At 40.7% G+C, this 25288-nt stretch overlaps 1 protein-coding gene across 1 annotated transcript in view; it reads left to right on the top strand.

Annotated features, from left to right (window-relative positions):
• Positions 1 to 25288, top strand: part of smoc1 (SPARC related modular calcium binding 1) — a 39634-nt gene that overhangs the window by 5863 nt on the left and 8483 nt on the right. The window contains exons 2-11 of the mRNA XM_079216793.1: positions 7934 to 8099; positions 8649 to 8732; positions 10426 to 10538; positions 10761 to 10860; positions 13079 to 13129; positions 13671 to 13718; positions 17348 to 17437; positions 17836 to 17916; positions 22703 to 22895; positions 24593 to 24675. Of these exons, the coding sequence (XP_079072919.1) occupies positions 7934 to 8099; positions 8649 to 8732; positions 10426 to 10538; positions 10761 to 10860; positions 13079 to 13129; positions 13671 to 13718; positions 17348 to 17437; positions 17836 to 17916; positions 22703 to 22895; positions 24593 to 24675 (1009 nt within the window). The remainder of the gene's footprint in view (positions 1 to 7933; positions 8100 to 8648; positions 8733 to 10425; positions 10539 to 10760; positions 10861 to 13078; positions 13130 to 13670; positions 13719 to 17347; positions 17438 to 17835; positions 17917 to 22702; positions 22896 to 24592; positions 24676 to 25288) is intronic.

Raw genomic sequence — 25288 nt, 5'->3', positions numbered from 1 at the left:
ACACACTTTGCAGCTCCAGTGTAAAAGTTGTTCAGCTCCTTTAGCGCTCACAACATGCTACGACTTTGTTTTAGGGTTTTTAAAGGGTTACTTTAAACATGTTGAAATTACAGTTTTCTTTTTCAAGACAAAACACAATTGGAAATTTTAAAGGAAAAAGGGGAAGGAGATGAAGGCAGCAGCTTTCCATACATTCTTTTTTTATTTTCTCCACTTTTTTTAATAACACGGTTAAATAAAGTGTGTTAATGGAAACAACATGAGAATCGCATGCCCTTTATATATTTCCTCAAAACAAAAATGCTTGTTATCGGACAAAAGAGATTACCGTGGCCCGTTAAAGCATACAACAGCACACAATTAGCCCGGACTTTAGTGGACAACTTTCATTGGCTTTTTTCCTCTGTGGTTGACTCACCTTTATTCTAATGCCAAAAAACGGCTGTTGATTAATGACGCGGAGATGCATTAGATGACCAGTTATGTATGTATTTATGCATCAGTTGGTGTGGTTGCATTGTTTGTTGTCGTTGTGCCCAAAGGGAATAATGAGCGCATCACACGAAGCGTGGAGCTGGCACACAGAGCTCCTTCTCTCTCTCTGTCTAACACACACACACACACACACACACACACACACATGATGTAGCCGATCTCTGTCTGTGCATGCAAACACCTTTTTCCCATAGAAGCAGGAGCATGCGATATCAAGTCAGGGTGAGAGCTTCAGTCATGTTAGAACAAAGTGGGCTTCTCTTACTAAAGTTGACTAAATGGAGTTTCAATCATGAGAGAAATCTCAAACTCGGACCATTGCTTTGGGCAATTACCATATTGCAGCCTGTATTTGTAGTGTTCTGTCTCTAGTTGTAAAATACCGCAGTATTATTTCACTGCATGAATATTAACACTTAAATCAGAGTTAACTCCTGTTACAGGAACGACAACTCTCCCAAAAAATATCCCTAAAAAATAATCTTTAATTGACGAAGGAAAATGTACTGTGAAGCACGGATCAAATCTGGAAAAGATGCCAAATCATGCTGATATTTCTTGACATTTTTTTTTGTGTTATTGAGAAATTAGGATGTTTTCGTTACAGTATTTGGAGATGAAAACTCAAAGCTCTGGCAGTTAGATCTTAAAACTAACCAGAGGTTAATGGGAGGCTCTAATGGGTGTGGACTGTATAATTGTGAGTTTTAACAGTGACAGCAATACAGTGATTTCCAAATGCAACTTCAGCCTCAGGTATAATATCTAGCCTGCTGGAAGGTGTTTGAAATGTTATTTCTCTTTGCAGCACATAAACCGTATTGTGCCCGCACCGTCATACAACTGTCCACATAACAGACAGAAACACAGAAACACACCACGACTACTTGTTTTTGTTGCTACAACCATACTTAGACACATCATTAAACGCTAAATCAAAAGGATCCCACCACTGTGTTTACAAGTTTTAGCTCACAGACTACAAATCATGTAGATTTCATACTGCATACTATATTTTCAAAAGCAGGCAATACCATTTTAGATCTTTTTTCCTACCATACCAAACATCCAGTTGTTTCCATTTCTACCAAAATGAATGGATGCATTAACTTAACTTACCTTAAATGTGTTGGAATGTGTTTTTTTTAGACAGATTGATTTTTAAATTCTGCATTACATTATGTCGCGATGACAGTTTAACTCAGTTCACAGCAACAAGTAGCTAGCCGCTACTAGCATAACTTAACCCAAACTCGGCCAAACTGTCAGCAGTTGAGTTGCATTGTGGGTGATGTAGGCGGCAGGTTTTGACAAGGAAGACAAATATGTGGAATTTAAAAAAAGAAGATACATCGCATTAGGCAGGATTTTGGCAAACACTCCATCATGATTCTGAGAATGTCACAGGAGTGTTTGGATAAAAACTTTTTTTACTCTAGCATTGTGTTCATCCCAGAAACAGGACTCATTTTGTCCGCCTTGTATTTGTCCACACTCCTCTTATTCCTGTCACCACAGCTTTGGTGTTTCGGGGATATAAATCAGGTACCATGTTGTTAAATTAAATTATAGCAAGCTTATTTCGGACTAAACAAAGGTTGTTATGTATAATAAAGGTGAAAATGGGAGGTTTATATTGTGTTATATGTGTGTTTTTATAATAAAAAATCAGTCCAAAGAAATCAACTCTATTCCCTACGCACAATGAGCCAGTTGGAAAGTTTTACTTTGTTGCATTTACTGTCGGCGACGTAATCCACATATTTGTTTATTTACTACCTTTGTTCCGGCTTGCTTTTCCCCCTGTAAGCCCGTTGAGCGTGCATGTATCAAAGTGATTATTTTCTAATCATAATCTTTGTTTTCTTGTTCCACTGCTGAGGCTCGGGCTGGAGATTCGCTGCCGGTGACGATAAAAGAAGACTACTTTGTTAATGCTGTAACTGTTGCACAATGGGGGTTGCGTTTCACTTATTTTATGAGAGAGAGAGAGAGCTCCGAGCTCAGCGGGCTTCTGGCTGAGATGTGTGTGAGATTGTGTGTATGTGTCTGTCGGGGGAATTTGGCTCGTTAAATGTGAGAATCTCAGTGCTCATTGTTTCCTGGTTAAGGTATCGGTACCAAACCATGTGAACCTTCCCTGGTGTTTTACCTTCAGATCATCTTTAGCTTCATCTCTTTGCTTCCTGGGCAGAAGAGGATGCCATGTCCTCACAATGTTTGGGGATTGTCCCTCTAAAAGAAAAATGCATTTTTTTTTTTCTAATTGTAAATTAAAGAAAGGGTGTCTGAGTGGCTGTTCATGTGAGATTAATCCCTCAGAGGTGCTCTGTACATCTTTGATGTGCTGCCTGTTGCACTATGATGTAAAACTTTGTATAATGATCTGCAGGAAAGGAGCATGACCGAGTTTCTCCCCACAGGTTTGGGTAATTAATGTTATTTAGAGCAGCGCGTGTTCCTCAGAAGCTCCTGTTACATGCTAGTCTGTTTAATTTAAATGTGTTTGTTTGGTTTTGATTATGGGATGTCAGGCGGGTCTCAGCCCCAGCCATTATTGGCCTAACATGAAGGACTGTTATCCCTCAGGAGATAACACCAGGTCCCATAATCCTGGCTAACACTGTAGCAGCTGATTGCCATCAAACAGACCTGGGTCAGACAGTAACTAAAAATAACTCGTAGTATTTGTTTTAACCTCCTTATGATGCCAGATGGGTGGGGTTTACCACATCAGGACGAATTCAGATTGTTTTTGGGAAGCTAGAAACCACAGAAAGTGTATGATTTCTGTCAAAAGCTTTGCTGGTTTCCTGCAAACTTCTCTGTGTGCTGCAAAAAGACAAACCTCACTCATCTGGTTGATCCTCACTGGTTAACAGTTGTTTTCCAGATACCGCGTGATTAAGGCTCAGCGTCATTCATTGCTGGTTTGGGTTTATTTTGGCAGGATTCAAATGTGAACCACGTGCACATTTATTGTAGTGAGGCACTCGTGTAAAGCAGTGGTGCCGTAGAGACTGTTGTGAGACTTGATCCGACCTGAGAAGTGGCAGGGACACAGTGCAGAGAGTCTGAGTCAGAAGATTAGATTAGATCAGATTCTCTCATTATTTTAGAGGTTTTTGCCTCGGCTGTTATAATCTGAAACAGTTCTTTGGCAAGTATGGTCGAGCACAAGCAGCTAAGGGTACAGAGGGCGCATTACACAGCTCCTGATATGAATTTCATCAGCAATAGCAGAAATAGTTTCACTGATCCACTTTCCTGACAATAGTTAGATATGAAGCTACAGCCAGTTAGCTTAGCATAGAGACTGGAAACGGGGGGAAATGCTAGCTAGACTCTGTCCAAAAGAAAACAATTTACAAGCACCTCTGAAGCTCACTAATTAACTCCTTTTGTCCAGTTTGTTTAATCCATAGTGAAAAACAGTTTTTTCGCCCCCAAGAAATAGTCCAGTCCATCATTTTTACTTATATTGTTTTGTGTTGTGTGCTCTTTATGAAACTGTATGTTGAGCTTTATTTCAAAGCTAACTTTTAGCAAAATTACTTGTCTTTTAACTTGATAAATTCCCATGATGTGCACATATCAGAATAAATGAGACCAATGGACAGTTACCATCTTCACCTTAAAAGCATAACAATGACTTGTCCCCATAAGCATGCATTTTTTTTTTTTATATCTTAAACTCAAGTAACAGAACTTCCAACTGTATATTGGAAACTTGTTTGTGATCTGCCGGAGTCTCGGGTTTCATCTTTACGGGAGACGAGTCTGTGGGTGGGACAGTATGACTAAGAAATGACTATGTGTGGGAGAACTCGGTGGGAGTGTTTATTTCCACTTACTGGACAATGTCGTCTCAAAATCTTTGATTTAATGTTTTATTATGACAGAGGAGGTAGAGGGGCTGAATCCATTAGGCTGTGCGTCAGGGAAGGGGAGGACGGGCCAGTCTCTGTGGCTCTTAACCTGGATGAGTGGCTGGATAAATCACTCTTTTAGAATAGCTTGCTTTGTATACTGATTTACCAATTTAAAAGTTCATCACGTAGACAATCTGCTTTCCACCCACAGTACTTCTAACCACTTCTGCTGTGAGGGGAACATGCAACGGCTTGCTTCTAGCCACATGATTCTTTATTCTAGGGAGGAAAAAACTGATACAATGCAGATACACGTTTTTTTTTTCCGACTACTGAATTGTTCCTTGTCCTTCACCGAAGCCAAGAGGAGGACATGCAAGTTACAAATTAAACGATGTGCTACGTTTTCCTCTCTGTCTGCACTTTCTCATGAAGAGACACATCGTGATTTAGTTTTACTCTGAGCCGTCAGACAAGAGATTTTCGACGATGTTTCAATGCCAAAGCTGAGATCACATTAAACTGTCTGGCTTGTTCTGGACATATTGTTACGACGAGGCCAGTTGGACTTGTGTCCTCTAAAGTATTGTTCCCTGTTTTTTTTTAATATCCCTTCACCTTGTCATACAAGTTTTTTTTTTTTTTTTTTACCAATTTATGAGAAGTATCAGCATTTCAATGGAGGAGTTAACGCAGCCAAACAAGTCTCTCTTGCTCAGAGCTTGGATATTCTAAGAGATATATTGTTTTATGTGGGGATAAAACCGCTGATCCTCTACAGTATTTTCGGGACACTTTTTCAAACTCTGGACCACCCTGTTACCTCATTTTCTGATTTTATCTGGAAGGTATTGAACATTCAGTGTCTTTTTCTATTTCAGGAAAGCCTAATCTCTTTCTTTCCTCTTTACAGATAAGGAAGTATCTGCCTGAGCTGACTGATACGATGCAATGATCATTTCTCTACAGCAAAAACAAATTCCCACCTAATGTTTGGTTTAGTTGTACAAATCTGGCCTGTGCGGTGAAATTATTCAATCCCCCCCCCCCTCAAATAAGTTGTTTCAGGACTAAAACAAGCATGAAAAAGAACAATTCTCTCCACTATGTACACAATCCAAACCAATTAATTTGCATTGGACACCAGCTGGCATATTCTTCACCTCACGATTTTTGGCCTCAGTTTTTGATTGATTTGAGTTAGAAATGAATGTCCGTGACAAACACAACTGTCAGTGCTGGCAGATGCTCTCTGGTAACAGTACAGTAAAAAAAAACCCACAAATAATTAGTTTCGGACCTGCGTCTCATTTACTTCACCACATTTTGGATACGCAATTTGTGCTGCAACAAGTTTAAACTCCAGTGTCGTTTCCAGGTCGTCATACAGAGAGAGATGAGCCAGAATGTGACAAAGAAAATACAATTCAAGTATTAAGTGTGGGCTGCCACGGTGGCTGAGAAAGTCTAGAAACCATACTAGAAGTTACATAGTTTGTTATAGATAGACTGAAACAAACTATGTTCATGTTCCCCAGAGAATGCATCATAACAAACCTTTGTGAATGCTTTACTTTTCATGCCACAATGCGGTTCACATTTGTGGCTTTGGGAATACCTCAACAGTAAATGAATGAACTGCAATAAGATGGACATTTATGTTCCCCTCAAGATGAGTTTGGTTTTGTCCTGACTTTTAATCACCAGCAAGTCAACATTTGAATTTGTCCAACACCAAGTACCTGCAAAACTAATGTCATTCCCTTCAACCACTGATGCACTTTGTGTTAAGTGTAATTAGCAAATTAATCTTTTTTACATGGTTCCTTTTCTTCAAAATTGTAATGTAGTTTGGCTTATTTATAGTATGCAATATACATTCTTTTATTATTTTCTCTGGACAACATACCCCAAAACACTTTTAAAAAATATGAAGTAGAAGGATTTTCCGGGAGTGTCACATTGAGCAGTAATGAGCAGATTCTAGGTGATTAGTGCAAGTGTCCACTGATCTGTGACAGTCAAATTGTCCAGAAGAACAGTGTCACTGGCTGATACTTAAAGCATGATGTTATTGGCAGTTGTTACAGAGCAGAATGGTTGAAGAAGCAACGAATTTAGACAGGATGGCTGTGACGGTTTCTGGAGCAGTCTGACTTATTGTAACAATAATATAACCGACGCAAAAGGCATAAATGTGCTGCATTGACAGAGTAAAAAGGAAAATGCACTGGCATGCGGTTAATCCGTTTAGAGCACGTAAGATGAAGACTCCTGGTGATTCATTTGTATATGAGATCCAGTTGTACACCAGCTCATTCATGACATCAGTGGTTTGGCTTCGTTGCCATCTACACTTTGTTCAGGTCGGTCCAATTGCTCTTTATATGTTTGGAGAAAAATCTGTCTCCCAGCAACAATTTTGATGTTATTCAAAATACAGGTCGGGCCTTGGGACGAGAAGGGAGCGGGAGAATGGAAGTTGTGCTTGTATACATGCACGCGCCACACGTGCATCTGTACTGTAGATCATTTTGAAAAGATCATCTTGATAGGAGCTGGCGAGTGAAGGATAGAAACACCAACTTCCTCCCTCCGTAGCTGCCCCCTAATGAGCTCTCCAACAAACACGATGTTAAATGCTTTCAGAGAACGTGGGTAAAATAAAAGGTTCTCACATGCACTACCCTGCTTGAGAATTGCTCAATCGTTTCTTTTGGTCTTTTCTGAAACAGGTGTTTGAGCAGCCACAGAGTTTAATCGCTATGTGCGAGCAATCAAGATCTAATCAAGAGGTCCTGGTGTTAGTTCAAATAGTTGAAACGTTTTCAACCACAGTTGACTCAGGCCTGCTGCTGGGACGCATTTCCCTGCAGATGATTCTGGTGCTCCTCACTGCACACCTACTCTCTCCCTCCTCACTAGCCCACAACTCCATCTCCCTGGTAAAGTGTGTGCTCAACTTGAAATCCTTTAGACCTGAAATACATTTGAGGCAGCTGCAAAGCCAAGAACCATTACTGCTGTCAGAGAGAAGGCCGACTTCCAACGGCACAGTAGAATCGACTCACTAATAGATCATGAGTAAAGACCTGGGGAGAGAGGGGGAAGGACTCCCATTGCTCCGAATACGGTTTGGCTCCCTTGAAACTTAATCAAGGTTCAAACTGTCTTCAGCCAAAGATCAATTAGATAAACTAGCCTCGAGGTTGAGCTTTAAGAGCAGAGCCACTCACACCCTCGTTACAGTAGCCTAAACAAAGAAAGGCAGCGGCCGTCAAGTGTTCGACGAGGAAAGAAATGTTTTGAGCAAAATGGGCAAGTGACCCATGTGTCCAATTTGTACGTTAGTCTGGCATAACCTCAAATTCAGCTGAATGCAGCCTTTGTTCACACAGGGAAACTAGAAAGAAAGTAAAGGAGCCAAAAAGAAACCAGTTTTTCATGGAGCGAGCAAAAAACGCTCAATACTCTTCAGACGCGACTGTTGTGTTACGTGAAACCTTAAGGGGAGTTAAATGTGTCATATATTACACCCTTGTTATGTTGTTATTTCTCATCTGCAGTGGCTGATCGGAGACAGAGACAATCACTGTGGGGTCATCTGCTCTCGGACGCAGGGGAAGCCAGTGTGCGGCTCGGACGGCCGGAGCTACGAGACCGGCTGTGAGCTGCAGCGGGCGCGCTGCAAAGACAAAACACTGACGCTGGCGCATCGCGGCCGCTGTCGAGGTGAGGGCCGAACACGTGTTTTCACTGGATGCCAGTACGCTGAGAAAACCCGCCCGCAGATGGAGTCATTTGTCAGGGTGCATTCAAGGAAACTCCGATTTGTGAGTCATCCGTGACTTTTTTTTTTTTTAACGCGAGAAACTATGAACGTTTTCATGACGTGAACGTTTGCACATTGTTTGTCTTATTTCCACACAATTATTGTCAGCAGCTGGCACTGGAGGTTCTTATGCATTGGAGTTTCCATGAATGCACGAACAAGGATTTTATAGACAGGCTGAGCTTACAACTGCAGCACTATACTTGACTGTAATATAACTTTGAGAGATAAAATATATAATCTAGTCTTCAAATTTTACAAAACATACTGAAATGAATGGAAGAGAGGATTCCAACTAGTGATGAATGATGGATAAAACACTTCATATTGCCTGCTTCTGCCTCTTTGGCTGGAAAGGTTCTTTAGAAAATCTATAAACGTCGGTTTGATACACAATACTGTTGCCGCCATGACTCCACCAAGCTTCAAGTGACTTTTCTGTGTTTCAGGTAAAAATTGGGTGAAAAACGATCAGTTGCCGGTGGCTCCAGCGCCAACTTCCACATTGGAGACGAGAGACCTGGAGCTCAAAGGTAAGGCCACGAAACAACGTTTGAATTAGATCAACAGGACTACAAACAGGGAGCGATGACGAGGAGATGAAGCACAAATGGTAAGACGGCTCTCTGGAACAAAGACTGAAAGCCAGCACTAAATCTGAGGCTATATATTGTAAACTTAAAAAACACACTGGTTTATGTGAGACAAAAGCTGGTGCAGCTTTGAGTGAACACCAAGACAGAAAAGTAGAACAGAAGAGGAGATGTCTAAAGTGGAACTGAACTGAAGATGTCTTTCATTTTCCGCCTCGCTGCAGGCGTGTAAGTTTTTACAGACCAGGATCATGCACTTCCCCAGACTCTGGATGCCAGCCACTCAACAACAGCAGAGATTGATAGGTCTAGAGTCAAGGTTGGAACACGGCGTTTCTTCCCCCCCCGCCCCCCTCTATTTTTTTTTTCAGCCCCATTGTCCATTAGGAAAACAGCATTCCCCACCAAAGCCATTTTTGGAGTGAATTTTGTTCCCTCTGTTTGCTAATACATGGTTTTGTTTCATAATATTAGCGGTGTGCCAAGGAAAGGAGAGCTGGGCAAAGCTCACGCAGTCTTTGTCGACACAGCAGGCCTGTTTCGTTGTAGTCAAACTGCTGCTTTATTGAGGCAGACACAATGGCAGCGCCTGGCGAAGGCCTATTGAGGTGTGCGTGAGATTCAGATTAAACACAACGGATACATTTGACTATAAGAGATATGAACTGCGAACCGTCACAGCAAACAACAACAAACACATAGCTACAACTATTACAACAGGCAGACCTGCTTGTTCATTATTTAGCTGTCAATCATCGAGAAAGAGCTCATTATTGAAAACAAAGAGAGTGAAGTTTTGGTTATGTAGTATGTGTTTGGCAGTCAATCAAACTCTCCTTACAACATAAATAAATAAAAACACAAACCTTCAGATGTTAAGTTATTTCTGTCTCGTCCCAACTGACGAGCACAGACGTATTGAAATGATTTGTTGAGATCTTCCGTAGGACATTGGACTGATTTTGCTTGTTCTCTAGTCTAAACGACACAAGCACCACAATGTCTAATAATAATTTATGAATGTGTGTAACCATGTCGGTGACTTCTTCAGCCAGTCAGTCTTTGACTCCAGAGGAGACAACATGTCTGTCTCCTTTCAGGTCCAGTTTTTTTTAAAACTATTATTCATCCAGGGAGAATGTTTGCCAAAAGTGGAGGGCTGCGGTCGCACCGGTCAGCTCCCCGGTGTGAGTGTGTACACACGAAGAGTTGAACATGAAGCTCAGGTCTACGGGAGCTGTGAGTGCAGTAAAAACAGTAGTTACTGACGGGATTCAGTCTCTGACCTTTCAGCCACTTCCATGTGCGTCCCCCGAGAGGAGGAACACAGTCAGTCAGTCAGTTTCCACTGGCATGACGCACTCCTCGGCACTAACAATGTGGTTTGGACGGAGAATTTCAAATGAGTGAATAAATAATGCTCCTCTCCCTTCACGTCTATCAAAAAGGTGTCCTTGAGCAAGGCTCAGTGGCCAACAGTAGTAAACCGAGGTCGCACTGATCAGCTCCTCCAAGGTGTGAACGTTGTTGACACACAACACACATCTTCAGTAAAAAAATTAAATAAATACACTACAGCAGTGCTGTTTGTACACAGTGTGTGAGAGCGGGCTGTCCTGTTAATCTGTTACAGATGCAGGTCAGTCCAAGTGTCGCGTTGAGAGGAACCAGGCTTTGGAACAAGCCAGGAGACCTCAGGAGTCCATGTTTATCCCAGAATGCAACGAGGATGGAACATTTGCGCAGGTCTGTCTCTGCTACCACCACAGATTTCTTCCCCTTCCTCTTTATCCTTCACTTTCCCCACAGGCCATTGGGAACCGTCCCCTTCATGTCACCCCAGAGATCGGTTTTACTTCACTGACAGAATTCTTCTTTTGTACTCTTCACCTTCTCTGAAATACACTAACCAAATATAACCGCATATATTACAAAGCTATCGGTGTGATTGACCTTTTTGATCTGCAGGTCCAGTGCCATACTATGACAGGTTACTGCTGGTGTGTCACCAGTGACGGCAAGCCAGTGAGTGGCTCCTCTGTGCATAACAGGACCCCGGTGTGTTCAGGTACTGGGGGAGGGGGGGAAAATGATCCCGGCAACCTGTGGATGAAATGTTTTTCATAAGAATCTCATCTTAACATTGGCAACACAGCTTGCATCTGTCCTGCCTCAGCACTGCACACATTAGTGATTAGAGTTATTTGTGGAGCTCAGCTCTACTTCAGAGTAATGTCTACCAGGTTGTGTGACTAAAACTCCCGTGGAAGGGTTGGATGTTTCCCGACAGCTCTTTATGAGGGCGGAGAGGCAGCGTAACGAGCATTTAAAACGTCTCAATGGTGGCTGCATTTGTAAAATCTTGGAGCCAGGAGTGCTTGAAAGCCAAGTCCCTGAGGTTTGAGCCATTTACCTGTCAGTCTCTTTTGGAATTGGAGTATTTGTCACAATTAAAAAATAAATAGTTTTAATTCATAGGTTTCAGTTCCTTATCAAACAAAAGATTCAGAGTGGATGCGATACATTCGAGGCAGGCCCCTGGGTGTTACAGTTAAAGAGGCTCTGTCTTGCCATACTGTGGGCACATGTGTATTACATGTCATGTGGCATACAGCAGGTGCAAGGTCAACAAGAAGGCTAATGGCTATACATCCAGGGACCTCCTGCCTCCCCCTCGTCTAACTGCTCGCAGCAGGCCGGAGGAGAAGAGAGCGGCGCTCTGAACACTCATCCTGGATGGGAACACTTTATGATAATCACCATAATTTTCCCTCAGAGGATAATACACAGGGGTCTTTGCCAGAATTGGATTGCACCACTAGACCATGTGGTGCACATTTTGTGTGGAGAGTGTGGTGAAAGCGGTCGCATGCCCCTCTGAAGCTGCTCATCAGACCGCCAGTCTTTCTTGCTCTTGCTGTCTTTTCCTCCCTCAATTTCCTTATCTCCCCCCTCTCTCTCTCTCTTTCTCTCTCTCTCTCTCTCTCTCTCTCTCTCTCCCTCCCTATCAATCCGCTCTGCCTTCCTTTCTCTGCATTTTGCCACTTGAGCCACTAATCAGCTGTTTGGTTTCTCTTGGCACCTGCTGAGTTGTAATCTTTTCAATAAATCAGTAAAGTTCACAAATGGAGCAAGCTCAAGTTATGTTGTGTTTCTGCAGCAGATAAAGCTTTTTTTGGAATGAAACAATTAATTGTGCATCTAGAGTGACCCTTCTGTGTACAACAGGACCCTAATGTGTATTTGATATTTGGTGAAAACAGCCAGACTTGTTCATGACATGCTCATGGATTTTTTTAAATCTTAGAAAAAAAGTATCCTTAAAGTGGCACAGCTGTTTCAGCTGTGTGTACACATGAGATAGTGGAAGTGGAGGCCTCGTGACAGCAGTTTCTGTCACTAACTGAACAGTAAGTTGACACAGTTCATTCATGTTTTTGTACCATCTTCTGTGTCTTACGACCGATCACAAACCAAACTGATTGAGCCGATTATACTTAGACAGAGATGAGATAATAGCTTCTTTCATTTAGGATTCTATAGCTCTTCTTTCCCTCAGGGGTCACCTCTGTAAAGATGGCATGCAATAGGTTCATGGAAAACAACAGCAAGGACCCGATTTAAACTCTATGGCAAAGCTCCACGCAGATTTACTGGAAATTAATCCAGTGACGGCGCCGTTTATATTAAAATGTATAATGTAACTCTGTCTGGCCCTTTAGTTGCAAAATTGGCAACTATTTTGGTAATCAAATTGTTTAAGTAATGTTTCAAGCAAAAACGGAAAACATCCATCAAGCTTCTTAAATGTAGGAATAATAGGGAACCTTTCTTGCAAAGTTGTGATGGCTGTTTTTCACAAATTTTGACATAACACTATCCACATTCTCAACAATCTGCAGAATAATCTACCAAGAAAATAAGCATTCGCAGTGCAAATGTATTTAAAAAAACACATTTCATGAAGAAATGAAGAACAACTTCTGAGAAATTTACACCAGTTACTTTTTCCATCAGCACTCGATGGAAGAAATAATTTCAGTACATTCTGAAATGTAGTTTATGGAACAAAGATGTCTCTAACTTTATGTCCTGCATAAGATCCAATAGCTTCATTGTTTCTTGCAAAGGTATGTATGACACTGGGACCAGAAGCACAGTGAAGTTAAAGCTGAAACTGTATACAGCTGCTACAGTCGTACACACCCAAAGAATAACCGTTACTGACATGCTCAGGTACCCCTGTAAACTATGACCCAAATCAATCATCTCACATACATTTGCAGGAAACTTCCGTGAATTTATGGGAACTCATGCTGGGACAAGTGGATTGTCAGGTAGTAAACTTCCTTCCAGTTGCCTTTACTCCACTTTGCCCGTTCGTTGTAATTGGTTGCACTCGTCTAATTTGTTCCCCCCCCCTCCGTGCACCCATGCATGCACGACTACTTGCATGCGCCAAACCAGAATAATATTTGCCAATGCACTACTTAATTTAACCTCATATTCACAGATGGTGCAGCGAGCCTAATGATTCAGTATGTGCCTGCTATCAAGTACTAACAGAATATGATATGATCATCAAACGTCAATCTTACTGAGTCAAGATGTCCGTGAGTTGGGTAAAATGTGGGCGTGTTTCTGTTTAGTCGGAACAATCCCACATTCATTTGAAAACATAAGATATATTCAGTGACTCAAGCTCTTGCAAAATAATTCATTTGAAATAAGTTTGTGAATTTTAAGCATTTCTTTTTGTTTTTAAAATGGATTAACAGCATTTGGGAATCAAATTCTTTAAACGTTCCACAGGAGTTGCTGCTGCTGTCTAGTCTTCGCTTTGAACAGGTTGTGTTTTCTTTCTTTCTTTCTTTCCAGGGTCAGTAACCGATAGACCACCCGGGCCACCGAACTCTGGTAGAAAAGGTGAGATGAGATCCGCTGTGCGTTTGCGTGTGCATGCGTGCAAGTGCTTCCATTTGTGTGGAAGAGACAGAAAGAGCTCAGAATATCTTTTGACTTGGTTTTGTTCCACCTGATCTGTGCAAAGTCCATATTTGTGCAGAGCAGAAAGGTGCACGAGGGATGTTTCACTGAGTGGATTTTGATGGAAATGTTCTTTAAATCTAAATAATACATCGTAAAACTAGCATTTTTTACTTTGTCATGTAAGCATGATGCTGACAGTACTGTATGTTTCAAACACTAGTTGTGTCTTTCTTCATATTGGATCTGTTGCTGAAACTGTAAATTATGAAAATGATATAGAATGACTGTAGTTCTTTTTTTTATATACTTGATATTTTATTTAGGCATTTTTACAATTTAACACACAAATAAGAAGAAATATTAGGAATTAACCATGCATCTGGCCAAGTGGGCCATAAGAAAGAAACAAAATTTAAGCAGGTAAATAAGTAAAAAATAGCAAAAAACAAATAAAAAACAAAAAACAAAAGAACAATCAAACAGCCATGCAACACTTCAAAAGCATCGTCAGTCAATCGTGTCAACCACAAATTTATATTCAAAGCGTTATATTGACAGGGTATCATTAACTTAGTTTTACACTTTTATTTTTATATATGTATATATATATATATGGGTTGCATCATGTTGAAACTTTAGTTCTTGTCTTTTTAAGAGATACTGAGCTTCTCGAGGCAACAAAATCCAAAAACCCATGAGGTTAGGGAGGGCGAGTAATCTGCCCATTTCCTTCTTTTGACACATATTTGGTCCATTTTGTCCATCTGGCCATGTATATGTCCCTTCTCAGTCTCAGAAGGAAGGTCATTCTTTCCATCTCGTGGATTTCTTTAATTATTTCAGTCCAGTCTTCTATTGTGGGAGGGTCGGTTTGTAACCAGTTACGAGTGATTGCTTTTTTTAGAATGACTGTAGTTCTACAGTTTTCTTTCTGGGTTCATCAAAGTAATTCAATCTATTTAAAAAAACTGAAGGGAAAAAAAAATGCAAAGATGTGTTTATAGCCAGAAGAGATGGGCAGTCTCTCAGGGTTTCTTTATTATTAAGCACGTCAGTCGTTTCCAAACCCGCAGGTTGTTTTATACAGGAGAGAGTTCTTGTTGAGGGTTTGCTGTCGATGCTTTCAATAACAGTTTTCCCCCCCTTTGTAGTTTGTAGCTCACAGTCCAGACCTGGATCAAACAGTTAATGACAAATACTGTAAGTTACAGAATTTGCTTTAATATGCAGCTCAACATCATCAGCGTGATTCACATTGGATATTTTAGGAAGTTTCAAAAATAAGTTGTCAAAAAGGAATCAAACAAATACAGGTGCTTATTTCTGACCAGTGTTTGACCCAGGTTTGCACTGGTCTGAGACCAACACAGTAACCGCTGTATTTTATTGTTCACAGTTTGACCAGATCAGGTCTGTTTGACCTTAAGTGTTTCAATTTACTGACAAGCCATCTGATTTAAGGACTTTAGTGTTTGTAGAATTACTCTGGTTCTCTGTGGTTTGCTTTTGATCGCATTATTTCCTAAGGAATTTTCCAGATGCTCCAACACTGCACATGGGTGAGTATTGTAGGTCGCTGAATTCACAGCATTCTCTACGATCCACTACAACTTATCGATTTCTTAAATAGGTCATTGATTCTTTCAGCCTGTGTTACACGGTAAAATGTAATGTTTGGTTCATTTTTAAATCCAATTCAACATAATTTAGTTTTAGTCTGATAGCAAAAGTCAACTGAATATAAATAGCTCGTATTCAGATGTGTCATCCTATGTGGGTGAGTGCCAAACACCACATATGTTTGCATTTCTTACACTGGGATAAAAAGATACAGTAGCAACTCTCACACATTTAATAGTATTTCATTATTTATATTTCCTTTTTCTCACATAGTATACTAGTTGTGGAAAAATGTTAGAACAGTGAGAGCATGCTGTTAACTATGATGACTATAATTTTAAGAACTTCATAGCAACTTGTAAAGAAGTTTTGGATGCAAATGAGAATATTTTTGGAGAGAATTCTAAATACTTAATTTAATCAAATTCTGATGTTCTTTTCCCCGAAGGCATCCAGCGTTTAAGAGAATTGAGGATGAAAGTAACGCTGTCACGGTGAAGGAATTTCCCGCGGTCATTATGATGAACAGATCAATATGTAGTATTATTGCCTTTTATTTTGTGCAAATCATTTATATCTATTCTTGTGCATTTATCCTATATTAAGTGCAATTTATATTAGCTTTATTTTTAGGCTATTATTTGTTTGATACATTGTTGTTTTTTAAATGACAAAGATGACAGTGATGGTTGGTATCTTTGGTATTTTTGTCCCGGCCCTCCTTCACTGTGATTCGACGGGAAAAAACGTGTAAAAAAAAAAAGGGGACAGTAATGAGCGCAGCCTTTCCCCCAAAGTCCCTAAAGTGTAAAAATGTGGCACTCCCATTGCAAGAATAAAGAAAAAAGAAGAAAAAAAAGTGGTTGTGGCCGTTGCATGTCATCTCCTGTGGTTGGCTTGTCAATAGCGCAATATTGCAATATTCATTGCGACCCTCTAGAGTCTAGATGAAAGAAAGAGAATGATAATTTATTCAGCCTGGGAGCAAAGAAACTTGGGAGGGTTTTCATTAAGTTTAATTGTGATGAATAGTCATAAATAGCATGTAATGTGGTTAGCATGTGGCCAAATCCAACCGAGAAACACTATTAAAGAGGTACTGCTAGAACGGTTATTGGTGCTTTTTATATATACAAGTATATAATATTCATCCATTGCTACATATTCGAGGAACACACCTGAATCAGGACCAGGTTCATCCTGAGGATGATGCTACAGGAAAGACCATAAGGTAATCAAATCCTTCAGTGTTTATCCACTTGGACAACGCAAAATAGTCTTATTTTTGAATATCCAGAACAAATGAGGTTGATTTTTGGGGTGGAGCCGGAATAATGATAAGACCGTCACCCAAATCATTGGAAATTATCCTCAGGAGTCCACCAGTATCTTTGCCAAACGTCAGTGCATGGCTACTACAAACAACGGATGATAGTTTTGGCAGACCAACCAAACGGACCGAATCAACACCTGCATCGTCTTATTTAGACACTAAAGATAGAAGTTCACTCTTCTTTACATTCCTTCAATTGTTCAGAGGTCCGTTCACCTGTGTTTGGATTAGTTGAGTGAGCTACACCTGCACTGCACTCATGATGGGGAGGATGATCTCCTCAAGTGTGTGTCTGTGAGTGTGTGTGTGTGTGTGTGTGTGTGTGTGTGTGTGTGTGTGTGTGTGTGTGTGTGTGTGTGATTGTTGGTTTACGGTGTGGTTTGTGAGGAAGTGTGTGAAATGTGCGACCTGATCATGTTGGTGTGAGCGTGTTGGTGCGAGAAGTTGATTCATGTGAGAGATGTGGAGCCACGTGTGTGTTATTATTCAATCTCTCTCTCTCTCTCTCTCTCTCTCTCTCTCTGATTTTCTATCTTTCTTGGCCGGGCCATGTGCAAATCCCAACAATTCAACAGTTCTGGAGAGTAGATTGTATTAACCTCAATAATGGTAGTCTCTTTCCGTTTCTTTCTCACCCTCAACCCAGATGATGGCTCCAAGCCCACACCCACCATGGAGACTCATGTCCCCCCTGAGGGAGACGGTAAGCCTCCTCTTGTTACTCCTCCACCTGTAACACAGTGCTGAGGTTGCTGGATGTTTTCATAGCGATGCGGCTCACATGGTTTCTCCTTTATGTACTTTTAAACCTGTTGATCCTCAGATTGTTTCCGACACCTGCGGGAAGCTGCAGTGTGTCTAGATTTTATTATTCACCTCTTAAGAATGCACAATTATATTAAATGGAAAACTCCAGCTGTTGAAAATACCAGATGACATACTTGATATTTTTGGAAATGCTGGAATCCTGACAGCAATTTAAATGTTGGTTCTGTGGGCAAAGCTTGGTTGTGCAAGTGTTTGAAATATGCATCAATTCTGCGACGATCATCTGAAAGTATGGAATTTATAGATCTGTACTCTGTGTTCCCTTCATTGCAGAGATAACTGCTCCAACGCTGTGGATAAAACAGCTGGTTTATAAGGAGAATAAGCAGAACAGCTCCACTTCCAGAAAGCAAGGTGAGACAAAGAAACTCATCCTTCTTCTGAGACCTTTACGCATGAATTCTTCCTTGATATGAATCTTTAATAATGATTGAAAATGGTTTAGAAGAATAGAGCATCAAGTCACTACCAACGCAAAACCGATAGCAGTTTTGCTCGTGGGAAGCCAGTGAGGGATCACACCCCTGAACATATGTTCAGGATACAATTATTAGCCCAATATTGGTCTTGAAGATGAAAACTATGCCAAAAAAGAAGCCAAAATAAAGTGAACACAGTGAAAGTATCAACTCCGTTTGTAAAGCCACTAGTTTAGGATCAAATGTATAACATCCCCAATTTGAGGACAACGCTGTGGTGCCGGTATTATGTTTCTTGTTTTCTTTCCTTTGGTATAATTTGTTTGGTTCTCTCCGTCTCCTTTTCAATTACGCCTCGACATGTTCACTCCCCTCTGGGTACGCCTTTAACGCTTCTGGAGCAAGTCAGTGAAATGTCAATGTGAAAGGAGTAATGTGTGGATGCTGGTTAGCTGTTATATTGATTGATGTTTGCCTTTTGTTAAAAAGTCTGCAGAATTTGCATCTGTTTATTTATTCATGTCATTGTTCTAGAGACTGGTTTTTGAAAATGAGCAGAATAGTTTCAAGTGATTCTCAATCAAATGTTGTCTCCCCAGCATCAAAATGTTAAAATAAGATTAATTTTCAAACACATTGGCCAAACTTCATGCCTCTGCACAAATAAATATATCCAGATTGTCTGCATGTTATATTATGATGCAAATGTATCTCTCAACCACACAATGGGGTACACAGAAAATTGATTGTAATATGGATCTTTTAGAATGATGGCGATGTGGCGGGGGAAGCCGTGGCCATGGCAGCATTAAAGATTGTGTTTGAGATGAGAGAGATTTACTGTGACAGCTCTTTGAAACTTCTGTGGAAACACCAGCTTCCTGTTTCCAATTGGCGTCCGGTGTCCTCCAAGTGCGAGCGACAAGGCTGACTGAGACATGAACGATGTATGCTGTATGTGATTGCATACAGTGTGTGTGATTTTGGATGTGTGTATCAAAAGGAGATTCATCTTCTGTGTCTATGTAAGAATGTGTGTGAATGTGCACGAAAATGTCCGTGTTCCTTAGTGTGTTTCAGAGTATGGCAGTAATAAACTACAACTCAAGTATTGCACAAAGTTGGGATGTTCTTGTACTCAAGCATCTCTGTGTATAAGTTATGGTAGTTGTAGTACAGTAGCTTCTGTAAAGATTCACATTCAACATAAGATTACCTAAAAATAACTTGCATATCATTTGTTCTTTCTTTTGTCCTTTCTTGCCTGCTCCGCCTCACCAAATAATTTCATTGCATTCTCATCTGATTTGCAGACATTCTAATCCCCAAAACGTTCTGGTGACCCATTTGACCTTCCGTGCTAAAAACTTTTCGCAAAATAGAGAAGTTTTGGTGCAACATACCCTACACACTGGAAGACCTGAGTACTGAGAAAGCAGCCCCCCGTCTGTGCACATAAACTACCTTATTCATTTACTGGATTTCTGGATACCCCATAATTATGATTGAGAGCGATGCAGAGATTGTGTTAGTGAAACGTGTTTTCTTGGGCAAAGCGACGCAAAGATCATTTTTCAAAAGGATTTGCTTTGTTGCCAGACTTTGACATGCTGTTGTTTCAATGCTGTGAGGAGGGGGAAGCGCTCTGTCGGGCAGCTCATTTATAAAAGTGTGGGAAGAACCAGAAACTCGCTAACCGCTAACTTGCCCCCCATGCGGCGAGGCGAAGAAAAGAAAAACAGGGACACAGTCCGTTCATGTCATCCAAGAGCATGATTATGGATGAAAATCTGTAGAACATATTTGTATCTCAATTCTAATCATATTTGCATGTGTAGTTGAAGGCAGCTTGAACCATTTTACTTTGAAGCACGATGAGCATCAAGAGTAACGCGTTGTGACCAAACACGCTAGCGCATGATGTGTTGAAAGTAAGACAATCGTGCTGCAAATGTCGCAATAATTTTATGAGTGAACTCTCCATCATCTCTGGTTTTCTTTCTCTTGAGGTCATAAACACACATGCACCTACATACCTATTCACAGAGTTCCTCTATTACTAATACTTCCACGATTGTAACTGCAGAGAGAGCTCGCTATTGACAATATTGCAGTGATTACCCCACAGCTGAAAGACATTGGAGTGAAGTGAAGAGGAGAGAGCACTGGGTGGGGTGGGGGTGGGTCCAAAGAGGGAGGTATTAGGATAGAGAGAAGCAGAGAGGGAAAGAAAAGGAAAGTGAAGGCATGAGAGACAAACGCTTATCATCAAGAAAGACAAACAGAAATCAGAAAAAGAGAGGATTTTAAAAGGGTCTCACTTGGTCCGGAGCCTGGAGGACCAGGGACAAAGTGAAAGGCTTAAACAAGGGCAAGTCTGATCTCAAAGATACTGCAGATGTTTATCTTTTGTCCATTATCAGCACACTTCCACCACAACAACGAGCAAACAGTTCCTGACATCCACTTGTGTGGGTTCCTTTTTTTTATTTTTCAGGACAATATTGGTTTCCTTAGGGTTTGTGTTTCTAATCATTCATTTCCTGCTAAAGGAAGAGAAATAAAATTGAAAAAGAAACAAACATACAAAATAAATAGAACAGAAATGCAGATATCCATGGCGGGCAAAGAAGTTGTAGATTCAATTTCAACTCCACACAAAACTTAGAGGATAACATTGCCAGTGTCCAGCCATTTTCCATTTATATGTATAAAAACAATTTTCTTTTGGGATTCCTAGCGTCTGGCGCCAGCATAACCTCTGTATAATAAACACTGCTAAATAATTTGGATGTGAAGGAACCTTGGCGGGGGCCAGAGCCACAGTGCAGCGCTAAGAACACTTGAGTGTGAGTCTTCGCAGGAGAAAAACGTCTTTGGTGTCGGCACACGCTTAGCTCTCTGTTGGCAGCCATGCTCAGGAAACATGAACACACACGCACACAGACACACACTCATCATCTTCATCCTTATTAACATTACCATGAGGATTACAACAGACCTTTGTGTTTAACACATTCATAAATCATGTTTTGTGAAATATAACTAGAGAATCTCTTCCTATTTATCAACTCCAACAAACTATTGAAAAAGAAACTTGCCATCCAATAAGTGTTGATGGTGAAAGTACTGAAGCAATACATTCCTCAGTGCATGCTGTATAGCCCCAGAAAGCTGAATTCTCCTTCTTCGTTTAGATTGGTTCCCTTTCAGCCCGGCTCTCGCGATGTATTCTGTCAGCCACAGGGTCTTGATCCTCCGGGAAAATGAAGGCTCCAGAGTCGCCGATGCAAAATGTCTATAACCGAAACACGCGGGTGCCTTCATCACGGCACTGAGATCGGGGTTCCTAGTTCAGATTCTCACAGTTGTTTCTTCACTTTCGACAGTAATCAGGGTGCTCGCGGCAGCCATGTTGCTACCTCTTATCATAGCTCGGTGCTTCACAGAGCACTTGAGCGTAAAATGAAGAATGGATCAGGAGCGGTAAAAGCACACTTCATCGCCGCGGTAACAAGTTTAGCATGCTGCTCTGTTGTACTCGGCTCAAGAGTGAGCGATGGACTAAATGGATGTGAATGTAAATACAGTGCGGTGGGACACGAGGTCGCAGGAGCATCTCTCGAGGGCGGAGAGGCTGTTGTTGAACAGATCGATCTGGCAGATTGTGTGAAACAACTTCCTGATACAACCTGAGGAAAGACTCATCACGGTTTTATGGCGGGATCAGTCGAACTTGTCGCTGTATATAGAATATGTGATACAGCTTGGCCCAGTTTACTTGTGTGATAGCAGCCTTTCTGATGTAACACCAGGTTCCTATTTTTTAAATCTTCAATTAAGATCCACTTAGTTGTCACAGAGATGGTTCAGTTGCCATCTCCTGTCCTTACCATGGCATTTCTGTCACGTGATAACAGGTTGTTGTATAGTTGTATCTTTTTTTTACTACAAAATAAGAGATCTTTTTTGTGAAATTCCTACAGTATTCCCAAAGCCAATAATTCTGGTTCATGCTCAAAATACTCCTCACAGCCACATTTAACATTGTGGTGGATGATGTTTGACATTCAGTTGCATCATGGGCCAATAGAAAGCCCTAAATATGGTTAAATAAGTCCCTCTATAAAGTGACCTGAAGAATGATAAGTGCCATAGCTTGCCTTCTAATGCCTTTTACCATCAAGTATCTGGCCAATCACAATCAAAGCTGGATTGAAAATGCAATGTTGGGCTACTTCAAGCTCCAAATAGAGGCTTACACCAAGTACCACACATATAAGCACACCACTATAAATGCTTTGTTCAGGTTTTTGAATCAGGTTCATGATTGTCGCCCTGGTTGTCTACAGTCTTTCATCTTATCATCCAACGACTGTCTATTTACATCCAGTCAAGTTGAATATGCTCGCAGCGGTAGCATTAAGAGAGAGAAAGTATGTGTAGAAAGTAGGTTAAGGTTGATGAATGGGTCAAACCAGAAAAACCTATTTACAGTTAGTTGTTTTATTTTCTATTTCTCTATTATTAGGTTTTGCCAACAAAACTACTTGGTTAGGATTTTATATATATATATATATATATATATATATATATATATATATATATATATATATATACACATACATACATATATATATGCATGCAGTATCATATAGCATCTGCCTTATTTTTGTGTGTGTTTCCGATTGTGGTATTGAGTGTGTTTCTCACGGTTTTAGAGAAAGTTCCCTCTTGTGACCAGGAGCGACAGAGTGCACTGGACGAGGCTCGGCAGAATCCTCGCGAGGCCATTTTCATCCCCGATTGTGGGCCCGGAGGCCTTTACAAAGCGGTTCAGTGCCACCAGTCCACAGGCTACTGCTGGTGTGTCCTGGTGGACACGGGGCGGCCCATTCCTGGAACATCCACCAGGTAATATCATTTATAAAATCACTTCACTTAAACTTAAATCTAGCAAGACTGAACATTTTCAATTAAAGTGTGGTTACTACATACAATACGCACAGTATTCATTTGAACTAAGACTAAGAGTCTACAACAGCTCTATGAAGCTTTACTGAAGCACATTTCTCCAAGCTAAATACTAACATCAGAATGCTAATATTCATCCTCATGGCATCATGGATACCTGTACCAAATGTCACATCAATCCATCAGTTAGTTATTGATATATTTCAGTCTTGACAAAAGTGGTGGGCTGACCAACATTGCAATCCGAAGAGCTAATGGCTAAAATGTGTTTTTAATTGTTAAGACCTTAAAGTTATTGAGGAATTATACATCAGTTGTTGATGTAATTGATGTAAGTTGCTTCTGCCAGTTTACTTGGCAAAAAAAAGAGCTTGAATCCCTGATGGGAAAATCCTTTAGTTGACCATAAACACTCAGCGTCTGTTTTCAGTGCAGTTGCTGCTGTATATATTGCTTTCAAGGAAATGGGAGGGGGTGGGGGTGCTACAGCAGTATGTCACAGGGATAGAGAAGAGGCAATGTTGAATAAATGATGCCCATTGCTCATGTTTTGGTTGTTTAAAAAACTTTCATGAACTGTATCTGGAACGTTATCTTGACAGATAAACGAGAGTGGATGTTAGAAAAACTGTCGGCAGGCACCGCCAGATAGATGAGCTGTTTTGGTTTGAGAAGAGGCATCATCATTCTCTCTCTACAAGAGGGTTTATGTTTCACAGGATGAGGCGCAGAGTATTGGAGAGAGTTAGTTGGTGGCCTTACTATAGTTAAAATACAGGACAATGCAGGTTTAGTTTCAAATGTATGTATTATTGACAGCCGCCAAAAAACGAAAATAAATCACTTACACAGAGCAAATTCTCGACAGAGATATTGAATGACACCCTTGAGGTGACTATTTCATCACATAAGAATTATTTTTTGGTCTAGACCTCATGTCACTCTTCCTAATTTCTTTCCTCTGGACAGCAATGTGCATACTCATGCATCAGACATCCCTTCTTGGATCAGTGGCTCTGCAGACTGAAAAAAGAAACGACAACTTGCTTTTGCTTTGAAAAAAAGAGAAAAGAAAAAAAAGAAGAAAAAAAAGGCAAATGAGACACATGCTACATTTTCCATCCTACATGTCTGCAGGACCGCTGATGCAACGGCCAGGAGAAAACGAGTCATGCCACGCAGAATGCCGAGCAGTTTGTTATGCCTCTGAAGCGACTCTTGTCAAATCTAATTTAGAGAGGCTAATCACTGTCAGTAGTTATTTGCAGATAAACAGTGACTACATAGATTAGCAATCGGTTGCACAGTAGTTTTATGAAGCCAGAACAGCATGAATGAGTACAGATCCATGCAGTGAAGAGATTATGAAGATAGCATGTTTTCATAATGAGGACAGACAAAGATATTTCTCCTGCATTACTAATGTCTCCTGGTTTTATGCTCCAGCTCAGATTTTTAGGCCAGGAAATGAAAATCTTTTGTTTTGCTTTTGTGTTGTTCCTCTCTTTTTTTTATGTTTCCCTGGATGAGCCTCTCTTTTGCTTCTGCTGTTCACACATTGCTAAGACAGGTTTATTCTTTCCTTCTTCTGTCTCATGCAGCCTTGTCCCCGCTGTGCTCTCCTCTCTGTCTCACAGGTACCAGACGCCCGAGTGCGACGGCGCTGCGCGATCTCGCATCTCAGACATTGAAGATCCCTTCCAAGGCCGAGACCTGACAGGTTGTTGTTGTTGTTTATTTACACAGCAGTTATTTTATCTTGGGGCTTTGGGGACTGCAGAAACATTTTTAGTTTAATTTTATTGTCTTATTTTAACAAATGAGGAAACGTAAATATTCACTAGCAGTCCTTCAGAAATATTAATAATAACAACAAGAAGGAAGGTTGGCTGAAGTAGCTGAAGTGTAAACGTTTTCCAAATCCAATGAAGAGCGCGACAGAGCTGCCAACGTTATCCTAAAACATTGATAGCGACCAGTGAATCCAGTGGATGTGCTAGTTTGGAACGGGGCTCCTTGGCTCTGTAATTACTAACGCTACGGTAACTATTTTAGGGCGTGGGTTAGTGAACTAGACATGCTAACTTTTGCACGTTACGTTCGAGCCGAAAATCATTTCCGTTTGATCCTCTTAGAACACTTTGTCTTCTGTATTTTTTATTTTGGAAACGTATACATGCATCTCTTTTAGGACATCTTCATACACACAGATTCAGCATGTGGAGAAAAGATAAAAGATCAATTGACAGCATTGTAGTTTAGAGACTTGAGAATATATTTTCCGCTTCACACAAAGTGACCGTAGCGAGGGTTTGGATTAAGAGTGGCGTAAC

Source organism: Taurulus bubalis, assembly GCF_910589615.1.
Source record: "Taurulus bubalis genome assembly, chromosome: 1".
NCBI classification, from domain to species: Eukaryota; Metazoa; Chordata; class Actinopteri; order Perciformes; family Cottidae; genus Taurulus; species Taurulus bubalis.
The sequence above is the reverse complement of the archived record's forward strand: the minus strand, read 5'-3'. Positions and strand labels throughout refer to the sequence as shown.